This window comes from Atractosteus spatula, chromosome 12 (genome assembly GCF_055471065.1).
Source record: "Atractosteus spatula isolate fAtrSpa1 chromosome 12, fAtrSpa1.hap1, whole genome shotgun sequence".
Taxonomy (NCBI): Eukaryota; Metazoa; Chordata; class Actinopteri; order Semionotiformes; family Lepisosteidae; genus Atractosteus; species Atractosteus spatula.
In genome coordinates this window covers 44,146,804-44,170,081 of record NC_142717.1, presented here as the reverse complement: position 1 = coordinate 44,170,081, position 23,278 = coordinate 44,146,804, and the positions used below count along the sequence as shown (strand labels likewise).

Here is a 23,278-nt window from a genome sequence, read left to right as displayed (position 1 = left end):
AGAAGTATTATTCATTGATCATCAGAAATTAACTGACTGAGTTTTTTTCTCTCAATAAGAAGAGTACCAGTATTCTGAGAAGTTTGGTAATGGAGCTTTAAAGGCACAATGCGCCTGAGCTATGAGGCTCTATAGATAGGTTGTTTTGAAGCTTGAAATTACTTTCCCTTCACTGTGAAAAAGGCTTAAATTAAATTACAAAGAGAAGCTTTTTACTTCACTCCTATTTCTTTAGAATCTAGTTGCAGGAGGACTGTAATTAGGTTTTTAAATATTGACAAAAGCTGGTTTGCTGCCAAAAGAGTAGAGCTGGGGATAATTCACAAAGATGTTGGAGAGTCTGCAAAGAGATGGCAGGTGAAGAACTAGAAATGGAAAAATATGCATTTTTTTGTCTCTGTTTGTTCTTGAAACCCTAAGGCAGGGGGATCCTGCTCCTGGAGAGCTATTATTATTAATCAATTAAGCAAATATTTACTCTTTTAGGAGAACTGTAGTCCCAGAGGGCAGAAGAGTATTTGTATTTTGGTCCCATATGATCTCTAAATTACTTAATGTAGCAAATCTCTAGCTTAATTGATCCCAATTGAATTATTCTAAGCCTTTGGAAATTGGTGATTTAGTGATGACGTGTGAAACCTGTTAGGCTGGGGGTTGTCCAGGAGTCCAAGACTTTCTTCCTCAGAAAAAATGTGAATTAACATGTGCAGTTTGGGTTCCTGTCAGACTCAGATAAAACTGAATCAGAAAAACAGGAAGAGAGAGAGATGGTAAATAAATAGCTTACAAAGTATGACATAATGGCACGTTGCTTTTTGTGTTTGTCTTTTGTTCTGTGTTTTGTGTTTTCTATTAAGACTACAGCAGTGCAAACAAGCCTCGGGCAGCAAGGACTTGCAGAGTCTCAGGTCTGGTAGAAGCTGTTACATTCTGAAAAAATCTAAATATTCTACTGGTTTCTGTGGGAGTGTCGAGTCAGGTTCTCCGTGTTTCATAGGCATCATTACCATTAAGAAAAAAACAACATTCTTTTAGGTTGATCCTCTTTGCTAAATGTTTCTGTATTTGCGAAATAACCTTCACTATGAAAATGTCCTGTTTAACAGCAACTCAAGTCTTTTTTCTAGCTGTCTATGATTTAGTGTTCCACCAACAAGACATCAGTTTGGTCTCCCCAGACAGCACGAATTTGAGCAAATATGAAATAATTATCCCAGTACCACCATGCAGTGGCTCGATCCTCTTATTACCACAGGATACATGCTCGCAGACAGCATGTTTTTAGATGGTTTGTGGCATGCTATTTGACTCTTTCACCCCAATAATCCAGTAGTGTTAGTAAATTATACGGGAGATTTTAATTTACATCACTCTTCTGTGGAAATCATTTCCTTAACATTTGACATCACGTGGGAACACGTAACCAACCCAGGCTGCCAGGGGAGTGAAGAGTCTTGCTAATTTTCCATGATACAGTACAGTATGTGGATCTTGGCGAGCACAGACTTGAAATCCCCACTGGCAACAGAAGGCGGAAGTCTTGCTCTTCCATGCAGAGCTTGTCCTCTCATACAGGTGCCCCCCCCGGTCCTGCAGTACCAATCTCGCTTCAGGTCTGCGTTCCATCTCAGACCTTCACAACGATATTGAAACTGTTAAGCAGAGGGAGCCACACCGGCTGTTTTTCAGATCTTAATGAGGTGCTAAATGAAAGGTGTCTCTAAATCCTGCAGGAGCCTGGCGATGGAGGAGTGGGGTTACCCACCCCTGGCAGGGTTCGCTGTCAAAGTCCTCTCCCTGTTGTGTTTCCTGAGTTTCATCAGAGTAATTCCATTTACTGTAATTACTTCAAAAAACCCACTGAGTTTTTTTTTTTTTGTGGTCAGCTGCCGTACAGATGCTAATCTTTTTCTGTGGCCAAAATGGGTTTTGCAGGGGCTGTAATTAGTTTTTTCTCTCTGTACAGTACATCTCAGTTACTGTATGTTAATCTTATATTAAACCTCTGTCAGAATGACAAAAATACGGTATTCTTGCAATCTTATTTTTCTCTACCCACTGCTACTGTCGTTTAATTAAAACTTATCATTACATTGTTTTCATTTCAGCCTTTTATTTCCTGTGTTTTTAGGGATATTGAACAGGAAACCGGTGTTTCTGGACTGGTTAAAATATCACTTGTATGTTTTGTAGGTTGGCAGATCAAAGTTTTTTGCTTTAAATAGATTATTAGTAATTAGCCAACCATTTGTCTGAAGAAATCAAGTGTGGTTTAACATGTTTTCTTTCAAAAATATATTCATTGGCATTTGGGTGGATCAATATCAATGATACTATGGTAATTGTGGTAATTATTTTGCTTAAATAATGTCTGCACTAGAGACAAGTCACCATCCTTTATTGTTTCTGGCACCTAAATAATGGATATGCCACCCTATTAGTAAAATTTTTGGCAAGTCTGGAAATCGTTGATTAAATATTGGTAATTAAAATTAATTTCAGGTTTTGTCAGCTCCTTTGTAGAAGAAGCCATGTATGCTGGCTAGTGCATCATAATCATTGTTAAAAAGCCAAGCCATTGTTTTGCAGGGAAATCATTTGTTCAGCCATTGTGAAGCTAATTATTCTCAGCATGTAGTAGCTGTGTCTAATTGCAAAAGGCACATGCAGAATTGCCTCGCCTTGCAGGAATTAAAACCTAATCAGCTGAGATAATGAGTGAAATGCGGTGAATATTTTTTTCCCTCAATGCAATAAACTCAATGATGTTTATGAAAATTCACATGAAGTTAATTTACCTAGAACCAGGAATTCCCCCCCAAATATGTAAGTTTCTTGCACACTAATTAAGATAAACAGGTTAATTAAGCTATTTATTCAGTGGTGAATTTTTGGAATCGATTGCAGAGTGTGAATTCAAAAGGTAATCAACCATCTTGCACATTTTTCATGTTATGCAAAACAAATGAAATTGCCCCCACCGAGCGACTTGACTGAATGACATTTGGGAATATTTCTATTGCAGATGTATAATATCTATAATAATACACTTTAGTATGTTGTGGTACGATCCTCTTACATTTTAAACACATTGCCATGCTTTCACTTGGAAATTTTGCTCCATGTGTGACATAATCCATTTTTTTTATTTGAGTGTAAATAAAGTATAATATATAGCAACTACAGAAATCTATTTCACAGTTTCAAAAAACTTTGATGTCAGTGGCAAATGATTTATCAAAGTTGGTACTGATTCTTAACAAAAGACTTAAAAACCACAATGATTTGCTGTTAATTATTAATTACGACTTCATAAAAGCAGGTTTAGCTTTCCTCAAAGTGTTGCCAGCAAGCTTAAATGATTTTGTAGGACAGCTACAAAGCAAAGACAATATTTGTTCTGATGATGCAAGTCTGAAGTTTTATCACGCTCACTAGAATAGAAAGCTAATGTGCAAGAGAGATATTGAAAGCAGAGACAGATGGTATTTGCGGATGAGGATAGCTGTCAAAATGCCTCTACCAGGGATTTTTCTGAAATTTTAGACAAAATTTGTGGCTGAGTTGGTTGAGGATATGGAGGATTTCTTTTTTTCTAAACCATTTTATCAGCTCACTCTGGCTGCTCGTTGTTCTAATGAACATCTCTGGGGTTTTTCAGAACTTTGTGTGATCAAGTGTCAGCTAGTATTTTGTGATTTTCTTTCTGATGCTTTCCTGCTTTTCTGATGAGGTCCTTTTGACTGAAGACCTAAGGATTTTTTCTTATTGTATTGACATTTTCTTTATTACACTTTGAGGTTTCAAGCAAATATATTTTGAAGACAAAGAGTAAGTCTCCTGACGTTGATGGCATCTCTTCTGATTTTTTTTTCACTGTCATTCTTTTGGGAAGGATGTTAATACTGATGTTACAGCCCTATTTTTGAAAATAGATAAAGATCACTACCTGTGAGCTACCCTCCCATTGCACTAATTTGTTCAGATACCAAGATCAAGGTTAAGGTGCTTTCATGCCTACTGGAGGTTGATATGAAAAACTAGTTTGCCACGATCTGATGGACTTCATTAAAGGATGTTTGGCCTCTGATAACATTCACTGCCTTCTCCACATTATAAACTATGCATTATGTCTCCCCTGTGTCATTCTGCCATTAGACACAAAGATGGCTTTTGAGTGGCTTGAATGGGGATATCAATGGTTGATACAGGATTATATTGGTTTAGGATTAGGTTTCATTAACATGGTTAAAATTTTACACAGGAACCCTCGAGCTATGTTGCTGGCAGACAGCAAATGTTCTTTCTATGTTTCTCTGTTTAGGAGCAGATGTCAAGGGTGCCTGATTCTACCCATCCAGTTTCTCACTGCTTTGTCCAGCTCAGGGTTGCGGGGAAACCGGACCCTATCCCAGCAAGCAACAGGTGCCAGGCAGAGTAGAACCAGTCCAACACAAGACACATGCAAACACAAACGGGTATGCTCACACCAGGGCCAATTTTCCCAGAAGCCAGTTAACCTACTGGCATGTCTTTGGATTGTGGGAGGAAACTGGAGAGCGTGGTGAAAACCCACACGGACATGAGGAAACCATATACACTCCATGCAGACAGCACCCCGGGTTCATAATCGAACCCAGGGCCCCAGCGCTGCGAGGCAGCAATGCTAACCAAGGCGCCACCCATTAATATTCATGTATTCCATTCTTTGTGCTTAACTCAGTGTGTACATTCAGAGTAGTTCGTGTTTTTCAGAGTGTCTTCATCCTGGCTGCATATTTGATGAAAGAAAAAAAAAATACAGAGAGGAAGGTTTCTTTTTCTAAAAGAGCTTTTACTTTGTGTGTGACACTTTGTGTGTGCCCTGGAACTTCTCTGAAGATTTCCTCCTGTGGCATTCAAAAGGGGGAGATATCCTGCTTTGCCTTAAATGTATAGTAACTGTACCATCTGAGAAGGATAATGCATTGAAAAAGGCTACACATGTGTGTGTTTATCAGATGTTTAAATAGGGGCATTGTCTACGCACGTTCCTTTAAAATGAAGCCTCACAAGTCTGCAGTGAGGCAGCACTGAGGCAGTGGTGCTAGCACGCGTCTGATGGCTTCTGTCGACAGCACAAAGGCTTCATTCTTGCCCTCCTGAGTTTGCCCTTCACGTTTCCTTTGTCTGAGGCAACATTAGTAAAAAAAAAATGTGATCTGTACCACAACAGGTACAGATGAAGCACAAATAATGATGGGTATTTAAGAGATGTATCTAAAGTGACTTACAAACAAGGAGGAGAATATTGCTATGATTACTTACACTTACAAGGCCTTGTTTTATGAATATAGAGCATTGAATGTATATACAGTACAGTATAGGTTACTTTTCAACATGGAAGTAATCTCTGCTTGTCCTAATATAGATAGTAACCCATGAAAAGCTGTAAATAACAACCGATCGTGATATAATATTTTTTTGTGGGCTTGGTATGTGAGGTGTTGTTTTTAACTTTGTGGACACATTACTTTTGTTTGGGTGATGACTTTCAGGGTCTGCCTTATCAAGACACAATCCCCTTATTGCTGAATGTTTTCAAAAGCTGAAGAACTTTAATCCACTCTTGCTTATCTGTGCTAATCACAGCAGCCCAAGCGCTTCATGGTTCCTGAGCCCTTAATGCCCTCTCAGAAGCGTGAAGGAAGGGTGGCAAATAAACAAAGGCCATTCTCCAGCATTCAGTGTAGCTAATTTGTTTTGCTGCCTGCATGTTTAAGAAGGGTGAGGTGACGAATTATTTGATCAGCTCAGCTATTAATCTAATCTATGCAAAAAGGGCTGAAACGGAAGACATTCTGCAAAATGACAGACATCCCCTGGGAGATACAGAATGTCTCCCCTTTGAGTATCAGCAGCTTCATGGTTTTTTAGACACATGCAGTGCGATTGCTAAATCAATTTGCCTGCTACTTTTCAAACATTACTATTTCACTATTTTATCATATTTGAATACTTGATATTCTTGACATTACAATTATTGTGTGTCTTCTAAGACGGACAGATGAGGACCCATTTTAATCATTTTAAATTAGTAGATTGTATTCAAGGTATAGTGGTATTCAAAGTTCTGAATACAGTATTTTTATATTCTTCTAATTAGAGATAGAAACATTCATGTTCTAATGATCCTTGTTATTTTATATCACCTAATTCACTGAGATGTCTACAGTCAATGAGGCTGAAGGAGAATTATTTTTTTTTCCCCTTGTCCTTTTAGTCTTTTAATGCCCTTGTGATGTGCTGTGCACAATCTATCACATTTCACTTCCCCACGCTCAAAGGTTTTGATTTTGTTGTCTTCAATTTGCAAACCAGCTCTGAATCAGATAACATCAATGATTTAATTCCATTAATTATGTGCTCCTGTGGCTGGGGCTTTGGGATTTCACATGAACACTTGCCTACATGTCTTTGGGAGCATTTTAGAAGCTGCGGTGAGTCTACATTTTGCAGCTTCTCCACCTCGGCTCATTTTGACTCTCATCCGTTAATATTTCATTTATATTTTTTGTACCTTCATTCACTACTGTTTCTTTGCAGCAGGTTTCACGGGCTCTTTCATTCTCTCTCCCTCTCTCTCTGTCTCCCCCTCTCTCCGACTCCCTGTATCTCTCACTGGTTCTCTCTCCAGCTGGTGTAAATGACTATTGCTACCTCCCAGACCCAGATAACCTGCTCAATCAGCTGCAGCCCCCTGTGGACAGCTGTCTCTCTCTGCTGATGGCAAACTGTCACTGCGTCCTGAATAGAGGAGAGAGAGAGGAGCCTCACCAGCCGCAGCAGAAGCAGGAGAGAGCAGCCGATGTGGCTGGGGGATCTATTGTTCCTGTGTGTTAGCCAGTTTTCCTTCTCCTCCACCGACAGTCAGCACCGTGCAGCTGAGAGTAAGGTGACTTCTCCGGACATCGTTCATGACGGGATACTAATCCACGCGCAAAAGGACACAGAGGGCAAAACTACTCTTCTGCGACGTTTTTACCTGGGTCCTGTGGATTAAAGCATCCTGCTTAAGGCATGGGGCTGAAAGAGAGAGGACCAGTCTTGCTTAATGGTCCAAAAGGGACAGCTCCACTGTCAGCCCCCTGTTTGTGGAGGGTAGTTCTCCTGCTGTTTGGAATCTGGGATGCTCAGGCACAGGCTGAAGGGGAAAGCAAATCTGTATATTTCTGGCAAACGGGTAGGTGTCTTTCATATTACTTAATATCGAAGAAATGAATGCCCCCAAAAATTTGAATCAACTGTAATTTCCGTGACTGATTATAACCTCATTGGAAAGTTAAAGTAATTGTGTGCATCATGTATATTGTGAATCTTTTGAACTCTTGAGAGGAAATTGAAATACTTTTTGAGGAGAAGTATTTAAAAAATGAGGTATGATAAGGAGACGAACTGGCCTGAAATAACCAGCTTTCGCCAAGCTACTGTGGCTGCAACACGTGAACTAACATTTATATCTTCATTTTAGAAGACTATATAAGATTATTGCCCAAAGTTTGTAAAGTCTTTTTTGTCATTGAAGATTTATTTCAATCCATACTTATCAATTATTTTACGTTGATTTTTTTTTTTATTGAAAGACATTTCAGTTTGGTTTCTCTTAAAATATTAAGTACCTGGTAGCAGTAGTATTTTATACTTACCGCTAGCTGCTCATGCACAATTTAGTTTTTTGATTCTTATGAATTCTTAAAAGGACAGCATGTATCACTGAACTTGCAGTTAGCGCTGAAATCTAGAGTGCGATACAAAGACGTCCTACCTGTTCAGGTTCATTTTTACTACTTTAAACTACGTACAGTACATAACATCTCACTATCATTGTTAAGGCAAATATTTTGTTTTCACTAATTAAATTTTACTGTGAAACCAACTGGTTATGTATAGCAAAGTATTGTATTGTTCTCTTACTGCTTTTCTTGAAAGTGGGGAAAAAATCCTTTCATTAGTTAAGACTCCAAAGGACAATCGATTTTTATTATCTGAAACAATTTTTGTTTTGAGATTAGATCTTAGTATTTAAAAAGAATGAATACTACTAAAGTGAGCATAATAAACGGGTTTCATTGAAAAATATTGTCTTGCAGATGCGTTTATAGTATTTTTAAATTATATTGCTAAAGTACATGCTATCATTTGTGGAAAAACTGAAAAGAATGTATAATGCTAAAATCAATTACATAGATGCATACTTGAAGATCACTACGATGTTTCTGGTGTTTTGGGTGGTCTCTCCAGGTGTGTTCTGTATTACGAGATAATGGCTGGATGAAGGGGTTAAAGGAGAATTTTGTGTTAACTGTCTTGATGAAGGCAATGACTACCATAGTCTGAGTACTCTGTTGGACAGAGTGTCCCTGGACTCTAGCCACAGAGACAGATCAATTTACAATTTACTGATATCCTGAATTTTTAAAGAGGTTGCAGCTGAGTAAGGAGATTAAAGGGGTTGGATTTATGAAAGCAAAGACAAGCCATTGCAAAGCAGCAAACTGGATTGCATGGAAATCATTGCACAAAGTTAACCTACATCTGAAACAACCTTTATGCAACATTAACTGCGTGTAGTAAATGCAATTCAACATACTTCTTTGAGTCACTGACATTGTAAAAAAAAAGCCAGATTTATTTTCTCTCTGCATTGACCTCACAAAAAACTCAGTGATTTATTATTTCTTTTTCTTTTTTGAATTTATGTGCATTACTGCAAAATGGAAGGATGTAACAATAACAACAGCAAACTCCCAGTTTTATTTTAATTTTATTATTTAACAAATATATTTGTGCACAATATACCTATCCATATACAGTAAGTAGGTGTAGAAGTTCAAGGAACAAGATCTGCTTATCTGTTTATGAGGATGCATTGTTTTCTTTCTCAAAACCCAGCCTTTCATAGATAATGCAATACTTCTGGTGCAAGTTTCCTGAGGCTGTTTGGGATGGTGAATTATCCAAAGGCAAATGGTCTTGCTGTTGGCATAATGTTTTTTCTAAGATAAATAGGTGTGTCTGGGAAAAGTAATAAAATAGCTAACACTAACTTGAAACTAAATGTCATGTTTTAGGTTGGGGTGGAAGCTATCAAAGGATATATTTCCCACAGGAGGAAGATATTCAGAGGGAGATAGAATCTGGGAAATAGGTTTTCTAAGGAACTAGCATGTACAGTACTGTATTCTGAGCTTTCAGAAAGTGGGCATGCCTATGGAAGAGAACATTAGATGACATTCATTCATTTGATTTTCTTTTTGTTTAACTGGAAAAGGCGACCTGCTGACTTCCAGCGTCAGTTGTTGTTGCCTTCGTACAACTCTGCCCACAATGAATGTTGAAATCTGAATTTAATCGACAGCTTAATTCTCCAGCTCTTCCATCATTTCTGTTCTCGTGCTCTGCCGTTTGAAGTGCTGAAAGAAGCCTTGTTATTGACAGCCAGCTGAAAGTACGGCCCACAGCCTGAAAAATGGAACATTTCTCAATTCTTTTTGAAAAGGCAGAGGCATGCCTCTCTTGTGTCGATGTCCATTGAGTCCGCCCTGTGTTAACTAAAAAATGAGCCCTACCTTTCCGCTGGCTTTCTTTGTTCCTGCGGCATGCCTTGTCCCAGCTTACTCTCCCTGGAGGCCAGTGACCTCTGGCCTTTTGTCTTGGGGCCTGGGCGTCCATCAGGCCCAGCTTCTCTGAGTGTATGTGCCCTCGGGGCAGAAACTGGTCCCTCGCCGAGCCTTGAGCACGACATTTAAACCCTCGTGCGTCATCTTCGCCCCACCATGCCATGTGGTGCTCAGAATAAAATATCTTAAATAGTTTTTTTTTTAATTCAGTGGGTTTTTCTTAAGGTCAACTACAGTATTCGGCTGGCTTGAGGGTTTCCCATGAAGCTCACGTCGTCGGAGGGTACTGCCTGCTAAAGCAAATGCTTGAAGAAGATGCAGTCGGAAAAGTTGTAAATGGCTGTGTCTTCCTGTACTTAACAATTGAAAAAATGCAATTTTTATTAAAAAATGTTTATGGGAGGAACTTCCAGCTGTTCAAATTCCCTAAGCTGTTTCCCTTAGATATTGTAACTGTGGTCTCTCTTGCACTGGTGTCGTTTGTGTTCAAAACAATTGTTCATAAACAATTAGGCGTTGTGCTATTCTGATTTCTTTATTCTTAGGTATGTAGGTATTTACTTTTTATTATAACGCTATAAATGGTGTCCCATTTTTATCATGTTTTAATTGTAGTGCTAAAAAGCACATAAAATTAGCATCTTCTAGTATATGTCATAATGAAGAATCTCAGAGTGGTATGAATTTGGCTGTAAGAGGTTAGGTAGAAGATTCCTAACAGGAAGTGAATTCCCTCACATTTTGTGTTCTGTGTGCTTCATTAGTTTTAGTTAGTGGACTGACACTGTGCACTGTGATGAGCTGTCAGTATCCAGCAGCACTGTGCCTCTCAGAAGCTAAAATAATTACTGGGTAGCAGGAGAAATTGTTGGAGTTCGATCACGCTATGAAACAGCTGCATCTGACATGTTTTCAACTCTCTTATTCTCCGTCTAAAATTGGACGGTCATTCTCGGACCTTGTGTCATATGATTACAAATCTGACAAAGCTTATAAATGATGTAGGAGGTTATGTCTTGTCAAAGAGACAGAAAGTCAATCTGAGTTTGCTGCCACTTTCCTGCAGATAACTTACTTAGCGGTATAAAAAAATGTGTCGGTTACATAAACTTTTTTTCATTACAAAGATCTCACCATCATAACGTGAAAAAGTTCTTTTATACAAAGCTTTAAAAACATGCACAGCTTGGCGTGATGCCATGAATTACAGGAATCTCAATTTCAGATTTTACACTAGCGCCAACATTTTATTTGCTCAGATCTCAGGATGTCTGAAGGAGGTTTCTGAAACCTTCCCAAAGAATTGCGAGCTACAATGCCCAACTCATCTCAACACATCCCGTATACGTCCATGGTGAAACACTTGCACACTTCCTGGGGTCCCTTAACCAGGTCTGGCTCATTAGCCAATGGTTGAGAGCTGTTATCTAAAGCTGTGGGGAGCTGCAGTCTTCAAAAGCAGAACTGTAATAAGTCCTGTAGTGAGTCCCATCCTGTAAAACATGAATGAAGTATTGTGAGTCTCAAATAAACCCGTGCTTTTCAAGTTATGTGAAAGGCAGGAGAGAGTAAAATCTGAGTGATTGTGCTGCTTGTCTTGGTGGCGAGTTCTTCCGCTGCTGAGAGAGATTATTGGCCGTCAGTATTCCAGGGATTAGAAAGGAACCTGCCGTTCTCACTTGATCTTCTCAATCCTTCCAGATAAACCAGCCAGGTCATGACTGCTCACGCTCTGCGACACGTTTCCTTTCCTTTAACCCTTATTACTGGCTTGAAAATGTGCTGCAGGTGAACTTGCTTCAGTCATGGCAACATCCTTTAAACCAGTGTCCACCCTGTTGTCACGCTGGTGGGACTGAGAAGATTGGAAATACTGTATACTGCTGTTTCATGCAGTGGGAGAGAATGTACTTGTGATGAAATCCAGGAGAGGAAAAGTGCATTCAGTCATCAAACAGTAATGGGCAGTGATCTGCTGACTTAAGTACAAAGGTTTTGATCTTAGATTTGCATTTAAAGTGCCAAGCTGCAGAATGAAAATGAACACAAGCTGCAGGTGGAAATCAGGTGCCAAGATCACATGACTCACACAACAGATATCAAGGGGTTTTCAGGCACACGGTGCTTTTGCATTGCTTCAGAAATTGTTCTGTTTTGAAACAGTACAAACTTACTAAAACAAAGTTATTACAGACCTACTGGTTATTTTTAAATGTTAAGGTAGCACAACAAATAGTTGTCTAAGGCCTCCTTTAGTTAGAAATAAGATGGGTTTTATGTGTGAAAGCAGAGGGCCTGAGAGCAGTTAAGACATGAGGAGTGAACTTAGTAATGCCATGCAGCTGCAAAATAAATGACAGCTCCCTGATCTAGACTTGTTTATATGGGCAAACACAAAGGGTCAAAATCGAAATGAGCACGATTTTGCAGTACCTTATCAAAGTGCTGCTAGACGCAGTGTATGTGCTCTATAAGACTCATCCATCCCTGAAGTGGGTCCTTTACAAGCAACAGCTTGCTTGGAGCTGTTGTGATTTGGTACAATTTAGCCTTATCCTATGCTCACGGTGCTTTGGTTCCTTCTGGGGGAGCAGACTCGATTCTGAGAAGCTCTGGATCACCCCATGAAATTCAGTAGGATAATTCCAAGTAAAAAGCTCACGTGGAGGTGAAAGCTGGAATACAAACAGATGGACGTCTACCGTAGGAGATGCATTCCAAGGTGTCACAAACACGGACTGAAATCCGTGTCAGATCTTATAGAAGACCCTATGCGATGCGGTAAGAGCTGGAGGAAACAGGAGGCGTGGTAAAAGGGAACACACAGGGGTTTAATAGTGCACAAAATAATAGTGACAATCCGTGAGACAGTGTACGGGGAAGACAAAACGGCATCCAAATCCAAACGGGTCCAAGGGCAGGTCAAAACACAGTCCGAGAGTCCATCAGCAAGGAATCCATCCTGGGACGCGACAAAGTTAAAATCCCCGGGAGGGGGGAGCACACGGACAAACAAAACATGGCGGTCCAAGGGTGACGGGGCAAGATCCTCCAGACCCCGGGCTCAGGAAGCGGGAGGTGTCGGGGATGAGGCCTATGCCCTCAGGAGACGGACGTAGGGTTTCCTGGTGCTAGGTGGGCCTCGCGACATCTTACCCTAATGATGAGCCCCGAGGACTGGAGGAGCTGGTCTTTAAATAATAACACTAAAAGGGTACACCTGGAGAGCTTAATCACACGAACAATAATGAGAGCAGTGGAGCGCCCTCTAGGGAGGGATGTCGGGCGTGACACAAGGGAATTGCGGAAGGTTGGTTCCAAATATGGTTCATGCCTTCTCGCATCTTTCAATGGCCAAATACTTTTTTTTAAAAACTTTTCAGTGTGGAATAAACCTGTAGTTGTTTATTAAATACGTAAATTGAAACAGGATCACAGCATTAAATTAACAGTAAAGGATGAGGTATACTGGAAGATACTAGAAGGACTTCCACAGTCTGACAAGGTTTAATACACGTTGCCAGAAAAATTGTTAATATAGCTTTACTACTACATAGTCATAGATAATACTAGGAAATAAGTGCTAGCACAACTTAAAATGGAGTTGTCCTGAGTTAATGATTATCACAATGGTTGTTGGAATAAAACTCACGGCTCTTAACTTTCTCTTGCAGGCTATACAGTACCTCACCACTTTAATGCTCTAGAATATAGCTGCCACTTGACTTAATTGGATGAATTAACTCAGTTAACAAAGTGATTTTTGCAGTCACTTTATTTCCGCTTTCTTTGTCACACTCAAAGTATTAGAGGCAGGTGTTGTTAACAGCCTTGGAGTAACAATAATAATGAACTGATGGAGTTTTAAGATTTTCTTTTCATACAACAGTACAGCAGACTACATGTTCAACCATCGATCAAACAAAGGCAATATTATGTATATACAGTATGCAGCGTACATGTGTACCTGGATGTGTAAGTAAAACATACTGTATGCATATTTATCTGAATAAAATTTCTTAAACGTACATCTCTGAATTTGTCCCTGCAAACAGAAACATGCCCTTTGAAAATGAGAATATGATATACTGTAAGCATCAAGATGTCTTTCGGTTCCTGACAATCATGAATGACCGTTAGAACAGAGCTGGCGATTCTGTAAGGCTGGATTTAGTACAGTATTTGGAACACATCGATGGAAAGAACAGGAAGTATCTGGCAATTATTTTTTGCTGCTGCTGGGGGATATGTGAAGCAATTTGAAGTTGATGCATCATGTTTTTGATTCAGTGATTTTTGCGATATACTGTATGCAGTTCCTTAGCAGAGGAAGCTAAGATCATTAACTGTTTACAAATTAACAATAAAATAAGGTAATAATAAAGTGTATTCACTGAAGGCACTTCATTTGCTTTTGAATTTTCGTGTTTTATCTGCAAATTTGCCAATATTGCTCATGAATGAAATCAGCCTTCGAAATCTACACCTTAAAGGAGACTGTAAGGTAGTGGGATGAATACAAGATTTGTATTTGTTTGCTATTTGTGCATACAGTTTCCTTTGGTTCTTTAAAGTCAGTAGATTAAAGTCATGGTTTTCTTTATTCTTGACTTTATATTAACAACTACACTGAAACAGAAATTCTTAGTTTAAAATTGGGTCACAATCATAAATTCAAATTTTTTCCCAAAGACTAATGTGCTACTATTATTCTTTTGTTTTTCTAAATTCCTTGCAAAGACAGGAAAAATTCTGGTTGCTGACAACTATACGCAAATAAATCCAGAACTAGATGCTTGTCCATCTATAGTGATAAGAGCCTTTCATTCCTTGATATTTGGAATGTCAGTTTATCCAGTCTGGTAGCTGGAGGATTTTAAATTTTCCTTCTGTTGGCCTATCAAAAAGAAAAATAGGAAGTTTGATGGATAGCTCTTATTTACTGGCATAAAGTTGGATAACTGCATTATTTAAAGATTAAACCTGTTCTGGCTTTTGCAGCCTAAAAATGAAACTTGAGCGTTTTTCGTGCCACCCGCTCCGCTAACAATAATTCATTTACAGACAGCTGGTTCAGGAGAAAGTTTTGACACAGTTTTCTATCAGAAGAAATGAGCGCCTTTTTCATGGTCATATGTGATGCCATCTGGCTTGCTAATGATAGGTCTGCCAAACAGATGCACTGTTTAACATGTTTTAGGTAATAACACTGAAATGGGTCTCAGTCCAACGCGCTCCCATCTATCCACCAGTGATACAGAGTTAGCTCGAACTTGAAATAGTGTACTGATCTCAGATAAAACGGAGAGTAAGTATGTTATTGTGAATGTGGACCTCCAAAGGTGCAGAGAGTGAATAGGTTGTTGAGGACGTGGACCACACACGTACTGTAGGTTTCTAGTGCCTGGATTTCAAGTGTCAGCTCCGACTCTTCTCTTTCATTACGTGTTTGCGTGTCCTGCTGATTGGTTGTCTTTCTTCAAGATCCTTTGTCTGTTGAAAAAGGATGCAAAACCGACTCATAACCAGCCCACCTTATCGTTTTCCTTCATAACTAACAGCTGATTAGTTTATGTCGAATGCATATTAGCTGAGCAATAAGAACTAGAGTGCAGGGTGACTCCATGTACCTGATATTAAGTATGAAGAACACAAGAAAAGGCTGCGGGTGACCTCTTACTTCAGTTTTCTGTTTAATAACAAGAGGGGCAACACCAGCTTGGTGTTACATGTCCCAGAAGATGCCTGAGGTGCCACTACAGTATAAGTGTTTAATACAACATTTCATCAGAAAGAAAGATAATGACATACTGTATGTAGCTTTAGAGAAAATTAATGAAATGGGTTTGGAGACATACTGCACTGTCCAGTATGTTACGATTGTTTTGCCTTCCTTGCGCAACTTCATTTTCAGATATTCTTGAATGTCTCAGAGATGCTGCAAAACAATGGGGAGAATGTTTGAATGTGCATTTCAATGTAGCTGTCAACCGTTCACAATTAAATTATGTTCATCTAATTGAGGCAACCCCAGGGGTGAAAGGGTGATGTTTTGCTGAACTCAGCTTATTTTTACAGCATTACATGAATCAATGTGGCAGGCTGTTGGTTCATGAAAAAAACAGCAAGTTAGTGCAAGCAGATTAACATGTGCCTTTTTTCTCCTTATTTGTATTTTCATTTGAAATTATCAGGATGTTATTTCATGGTAACATCAAATTTTTAAATGATTGTAAATCCCAAATCAATAATAGGAATTAACGACGTTCTAACCCACTGGCACTGAAATGTCTACAGAGGTTTCTTATACAAGCATTGAGTAGTCTAAACAAAAAAAAACTACCATTGCATGAAAATAATACAAAATTAGCAGTAGAATAAGTATTATTAGAATCGAATAGTGATAATGAGAATACCACACAAATAGTACAGAACTGAAAATCCCTGCTAACACCTTTTTTTTCAGAGAATAAGTGAAAAACATTAGCTTTGCAATTCATCATTGTAATAAAGTGCAGTGAGCCATAGTCCCACAGGTGTATCTTTCAAATAAAATTCCACCCTTTACACATTGCGCCATTACCTCCTGTCAATCAATTATGGTTTGGCTGTACATTGGGATACACTGGTAGGTTGTGATTCATTGAACCACAGATTAATAAATGCATGCATGTACTCATTCAATGAAGCTGTTAATGGGATCTGAAGTACAGTACATTGTACATAGTGTTGTTGGAATCTATTCAGATTAACACTTGTTTAAAGCAAAAAAAAAACATTTAAACCCTTAACACTGTACTTTGTCTTTTTGTACCTATTTAAGTAAATCATCGTTCATATTGTAAGGGAACATGTGACAATTTTAATTTTAAAGTACCAAGGATTTTTATTTTTAAAAGAAAAAATATATATGCCTTTTCATTTTTTATTTTTTATCAGAAAATAAACTGAATATTCATTTTCATCTTTTTAATTTTAACAGGAAAAATATGTGCCTTTTCACTGGTCAAAGTTAGCTATACCATGCTGATGTGCAGTAAGAAGGGTGTATCAGCTGTCTGTGGCTGCTTGCTTTGACTTTATATTTGTACAGCAGAAACAGATGTCTCTTTAATGGCTCTTCTTTGTAAAGCTATGAAATGACCAGAGTTAATGAATATTCACATTCCCAAAGTTTATAGGAACTGCTGAGTCTTAAGAAAGAACAGAATACTGATCAGTCATCCTTGGTAGATTATCCAATCTGTCTATTATAAATGTGTACAGTCTGTATTTTAAAATATTATTCCAAAGTGTTACAATATTTTTTCCTGAAAAGGCTAACAAATATTTTTATTTCAGTGTTTCACCTCTTCCAGTCAGTTATCTGTTGAGTCATTTTGTTTCACATTTATAGTTTAGTTTACAGAATCTTAAAAAGAGATTGTCTGATATTCTGTTTGTCAGTTTGTTCATGTTTTTTTCTATGCACAATAGTACACAATTATAACTACCATCTGTTTACTATATTTTCCTAAATTAACTACACACTGTACCTTCACATAAGAAAAAACACAATTTTTAATAACAACACCAGGTGCTGTAACTTACTTTCACTCTGTCTCACTTTAAAGAGGAGGATAATTAAGACTTTTGTGTTGTTGGCAGGAGTGGCATCATACTAAAAATAATATACTGGATATCGCATGCATGTGCAAGATTGGGAACAATGCAGAAACTCTACTGCCAGTTGGGAATAGAGTCTGAGAGGCTCAGTTCTGTTAGAAATAAAAATGACCTACTTAAGTCACAGAGTAGGGCAGGTTAGAGTGTTTTATTGGTGTTTATTTCTGGTTAATACTTTTAGATTATTCACTATGTGAACTGTGAATTACTTGCTGCTCTGTATAATATTGGATTAAGAGGACTGATTCATGCATGGGTCTTGCATAGTTCTGAGTTTTTGTCTTTCTGCTGAGCTCAGATGTGCTCCCACATCTTCAGTCCATTCAGGAGAACTGTTTCTTTCCATGTCAGTATTACATCACAGGGAGGTGCTTGCTTTAATCTAAATTACAGGGTTTATACTAAGTCTCGGTCATTACTGATATGGGATGCATCACGGATTATGTATAATACTTGATCCAAAAACTTTATTTATAATATTCTAAGAGGATTGAGAAGGTTGCAGCAATTCAAAAGACATGCAGTGACATGTGGATGTGGTATGTGGTGTATCTAGAAGGAATCAAGACATACGGACGAAGTGGTCCTGGAGAAATTCTGTCATACTTCTGAAAAATCAATCAAGTGGAAGAAAAACTCTTCTGTGAAAAAGTCACCTGAATTGCCAATAAATGGGTCTTTAAAAGAGAAGTAGTAGGTTGGAAAATGCAGCGTAGAAAATACTGGATTTTTCATTCTTTTATGTATAATATGAGGTTCACCACAAAAAGCAAGCATGCTCACAGTACTCAAGCAAAGCATCGCTATTTTACATCTTTCTCAAATTAAGGAACATCTTAAAACAATGAAAATATGTGGTATGAGAGAATCTACTGATACAGTGTGGGTGAATGTAATGTATCATTGAAGACACATCCATTTAAACTAAATCAAACCAAGACCCACACTAACCGTTTGTTTCTGTCACCAAGAATATTGTGTGCACTGTGTTTTTTTAAAGGTTCTCTTCAGAACTAGAAAATCTTTAATGTCAATTTCTCACACTCTGTGGCTAATCACTTCTGACAATCCAGCAGATTATTCTGGGTGCACCAGATGGCCTTGGGTTAAGCCCATAGTCAGCAGAAACCTAAATCTTTGGTTTTTCAGCTTCTTTCATTTGTATGCGTTTTCTGTCAATAGTGGGCAGATGGATGCTTTGCCAGTGCTTGCAAATGGGTTGTCACAGCACGTATCTGGGTTATCACACTGCCGAAATGTCCTCCCCTGACATACAGGCAACTCCCCTTCTAGGGAGTGATGATGCAGAAACTGAGGAATTTGTTTTAGAATAGACGTACAAAATCCTCTTGACATAAAGCATCCTTTTCAGTTTTATCCTCTGTTAAGTCTTTTTATTATTATACTCTATTAAAATCAAAACACTTTGATTTGTCAGACAGAAAAGTAACATTTTAAGGAAGAAACGTTACAAAGAGATTGGCTTCCCACCCAGGTTGTGTCCTACCTTGTGCTTATTGGTTGCGCGTCTCCACAACCTTGAATTGGATAAAGCAATTAGAAAATGAATGGATGTTACAAAGGAGAGGAGACCATTTGGCCCATCTAGTTGGGTTGTTAACTAATTAATCCATGAATTTTAACCATGTATTTGTATGTTTTGGACATCTGTGTTTGTACATTATTAGAAGTATTTGTTTGGGAATAAAGCAATAATAAGATTTGTAAGATTTTAGATAAAATGAAAGTAGTTTTACTACCTTAAAGAAGGATAGTCCATATCAAGCATTGCTTGATGGTGTCAGTAGAACAATAACTAGTTTGCTAATAAAGAGTTTATGGTTTCTTGTGTTACAGTATGTTAAAGTGTTATGTTCAGGAAGCACTGTTGTTTTACCTAGAACAATCTTCGACAACAGGGTTCTGCAAAGTCATGGGGGGTTCATGTTTTCAGCAGGAGTGAGCTCACAGTTGAACAAATTATTGGATTGTTAAGTAATGAGTTCCTTTGATCTGCAGCTCCTGAGAACAGATACTCACAAGGCCTCAAGGTCTGGGGCACCTTTTTCCGTTTCCCTCTGCCCATTCTGTGCATTCCTTAGTCCAGAGGTCCACAGTCCCTTTCTTCACAGACAACCCGCTCTCTTGCTTTTGTCTGACTGAAGTAATTAAAGGCTGAAGTGAACCATTTTCACCCTTTCTGTATCACTAATGCGCTCTGTAGCGTAAAGTCATCCAAGTGACCTGCCTGTGGCTCCAGTGGACCAGAGCTGTGAACCACAGATTTAAAGGCAGTTTAATCGGAGCCAACACACGGACATGCAGATACATTCAGGTAACTGGGTTTGGTAAATCTAGTCGGATTTTACAGTTAGCAAATGATTAAGACCTAAAACAAGATGCTTTGGCTTTTTTATCCAAATCAAACAACTGCCTCAATAAATGTGGATGACCCTGCAGCTCTCCCACGTCCAGAAGTGCTGATCCCTGATGTATACAAGAGCTATCGAGGCCCAGTAACTCCCTGTGTAACACAGGCATTGATCTCTCCTTCAGTAAAAAATACCATATAGGAAATATGCAAAGCAAAGAAAAGTATAACCTGAAGAGTGATATATACCTAAATTTTATTTACAGGAGCCAGACACTTCTAAAGAATGACATCTGTTTATTTTTCAAATTTTTCCCTGTAAATTCACACATGTGATCACATCGAATTTGCACCAATGTCTTCTGTAATGAATGTTGCTATAGGATTACATGGTTAATGAATGCTCCTGATGAGCCTTTGTTATTTTAATGGAAGGTGCTTCTGCTGCTTATCTTATATTGTCACTAGTAAATTAAATGTCATAGGCAAATGCACTAATCATCTGTCATGTCTAGAAGTATGGGCTTAAAGAATACTGACAACACAAGGTCAACGAATTACTGTATGAGTTTCAGAATTACTTGTGATTGCGCTGTAAGGAACACTAACCTCAGATCAAATTACCAAATCATTGATCCCCATTGTGTGTTTGGCTAATAGCTATAGATTGTGTGAAGTGCCCATAGGTTATCTTATAGAACTGTTGAAAAGCAATTGAATGGTAATTTATTTTTTGTGTCTGTTTTGGGATAGGAGCTATCTATGATTGTAGCAAGTAAAAATGATCAAAAGAATAATTTTTGATTCTTCTCTACTTTAGTGCAGGGGTTCCCAGTCCCCTGACCTAACAATTCATTCCTTTTTTCATGACTGTAGCAGAGCCAGCTTGTTAATTATGTAACGCACTGATATCTAGCTCATTTCAAGTCAGTCAAAGCATGGAACTTGTCAGAAGTTCAACGTAAGATGTTGTTAAGGTTTCAATTAATTAACTGAGAGCTTCAGCTAAGAGCATACTGTCAGTTACAAATGAGTGGAGGTTATTCAAGACATCTAGTTTGTTTGGATATAGTAGCTAATTGATCCAAGGATCTTATCTAACCGTTCCTTGAAAGAAGCCAGGGAATCAGCTTCACCAACATCTCTGGAACATTGTCCAGACACTTAGTGATATTGTATCTGCAACAGAAAGGTGAGGACTGTGAGTGTAGTCAGAAAATGGACTTTAAACTATGCCAGAGAGGGAGAGATCTCAAGGAGTAGAGTAATTAGAGTTCAAAACTACAAACATGCAACAAAACATTTAAAAACTGGTTTCCGTGTGTCTTCTAATTGTGTTGCAGCTGCATTGTGTGACCCAGATGAAAAAGTCCATCTGTGTGTCTGTTGGTGCAATTTGATTTGCATTAAAAGATCCACTGTTCACTTCACAGCATGTACTGTAAGTGAATGAGAGATGTGGTGACTACTATTCGAATCCACTTTCCGTGTGCAGAACCTTCACCTGTGAATCTTGCCTGGGCATTCCTGCTGCTCAGTTAACGTGTGCAGTCGCTGTTCAACAGATTGAGAAGTAAGTGACATGAGCAAGATTATTTCTATAGATCTGCAACCACTTTAACATACAGCAAGTGCAGAGTACGATTCATGGTAAAATATAATGTGCATTATACCACAGATATTGAGCAAATGCAGGATAGACACACCCACACAGCAGTAGTAGTAATAAAAACATATAATACATCAGTATTGTTATTATTTTAACTTGGTAAAGACAAAGAGATAAGATAGGAGATTTGTACCAAAAAAAAACCACAGATCTTGGCTGACTTTTAAAGAGCTCATTAATGTTTTCACAAGATGTGTGGGTTCCTATGTGAAAATGAGTGATTTAGGTGTTCATTTTCCTGTGGAAATAGGCTATATCCTAACCGTTTGACAACAGATTCACACAATTGAACAGGCTTGAAGTAGTAGAGCATTTGTCATTGTTATACAATGGTTGCAGGTAGGGGCTAAAGCTTTTCAGCTGGGGGTGAAAGCAATCACCACCTTCAATTTACAGCTCATCAGGTTTTTGGTGTGGAGCAACTGCAGTTTTGCTGGTTGCCTCAGGGTTAGGGCTGGAGCTGGGGTTAGGTTAGCATTAGGCAGCAGAGATGCTGAGATCATTGTTATTCCAAACATTTGCCCAGGAAGGTACAGTTAGTAGGAAAAAATGCTAATGCTGTTTTTCTGTTTCCTCCGTCCAGAAGAGGTGCATCCCCTACCCTGCAAGAAATACATATAAAATGCCTATAATTTTACTGCCTCAGTGCAAGCACAATTGCATGAACTGGCTGGTTTTTACAAGAGAAACCTGATTCCCTCGAGCTTTTCTCTGAAGCGTGTACATACAGCATCACTTCATGTGTAAATAACCACACATGGAAACTAGCCTGCTTTTTGCAGTATTCATTATCCTGTCAAAGAAATATATGTATGAAATATCTTCTTTTTCTAATGTCAGAAGATGAATAATAAAGCACCATAAGACACATTTGTGTCAATTTTGCAGTATCTCAGTATGTTTATTCCAAATTCCACTGATAGCTTTCAGCTGTTCTCTTCCCGGGGTACAGTAATGAAGAATGAAGAACATAATGAACTGCAGTAAGACTGGCGAACTGAATTCTGTATTTCAAGGATAAAAACTATGGTCTTCAGTGGAGGAAATCAGGAATCTAGACAAAAGCTGGGCAAAACAAATGCACATAAAGTGTTTTGTTGGATTTCTAGAAAAAAATTCTTTACAAAAAAGTGTGCATTATTTTCTACAATTCTTGATGCTTGAAATAAGATTCATTGGCATTTCAACCCCAGCAGGCACATGACATTAATGCAGCAATTTATGCTCCAACTGCTTCTTACAATATCTTGTAATGTCAAAAGCATTACAAATCACAAATGACAGAAAAATGATTTTTTAGAAACAACGTTTAACAGTAAACACACATTATTATACACTTATTTCATAAACTGTGTATCACATATTTCCATTTATTAATAAAATATAAAAAATGTATTTTTATTTTTACCCATTTCAATAACGTGCATAAGTTATTTTAGATTCATTTAAAAGTCTGCCTAATTGTTTCATTAATAGTCCTACATCTATTGTTTCAATAATATGGGAGAAAGCTTCTGTACACTAGGTGAATTTTAGTAAGTGGTTATACATTTGCTGAAATTAATCCACTTAACAAACTGATATTTTTCTTTCCAGATTGTGTTGCAATAATGCGTTTCCCTGGGAATAGAAAGCCATTACATATCCTCAATTCCTACTGCTTTCATGACACAATCTGCCATTACCCAGCAGTCTGTCTTCAAATAACACGCCACCCTCTTTCCCCACGACCTGTTCTACTTTCTGTGTGTCTAGTGTGCTTTAAAAGCCGCATTCTTTATACCTTAATGAAGCTTGTATTATTTGAATAGGAAAAGGATTACATTTCTAAAGCAGCTGCCAGTCGGGGCAAGTCCCTTCTGTCTTTAATAATTTCATAAAGAAACAGAATTTCTCTCTGAGCAAGAACTTTCA

At 38.2% G+C, this 23,278-nt stretch overlaps 1 protein-coding gene across 1 annotated transcript in view; it reads left to right on the top strand.

Annotated features, from left to right (window-relative positions):
• Positions 1-7,017: 7,017 nt before the first annotated feature.
• LOC148823158 (thrombospondin type-1 domain-containing protein 7A-like) overlaps positions 7,018-23,278 on the top strand; it is a 145,376-nt gene continuing 129,115 nt past the window's right edge. Inside the window, exon 1 of the mRNA XM_088929481.1 lies at positions 7,018-7,222. Coding sequence (XP_088785607.1) covers positions 7,060-7,222 — 163 coding nt within the window. The 5' untranslated portion in view covers positions 7,018-7,059. The remainder of the gene's footprint in view (positions 7,223-23,278) is intronic.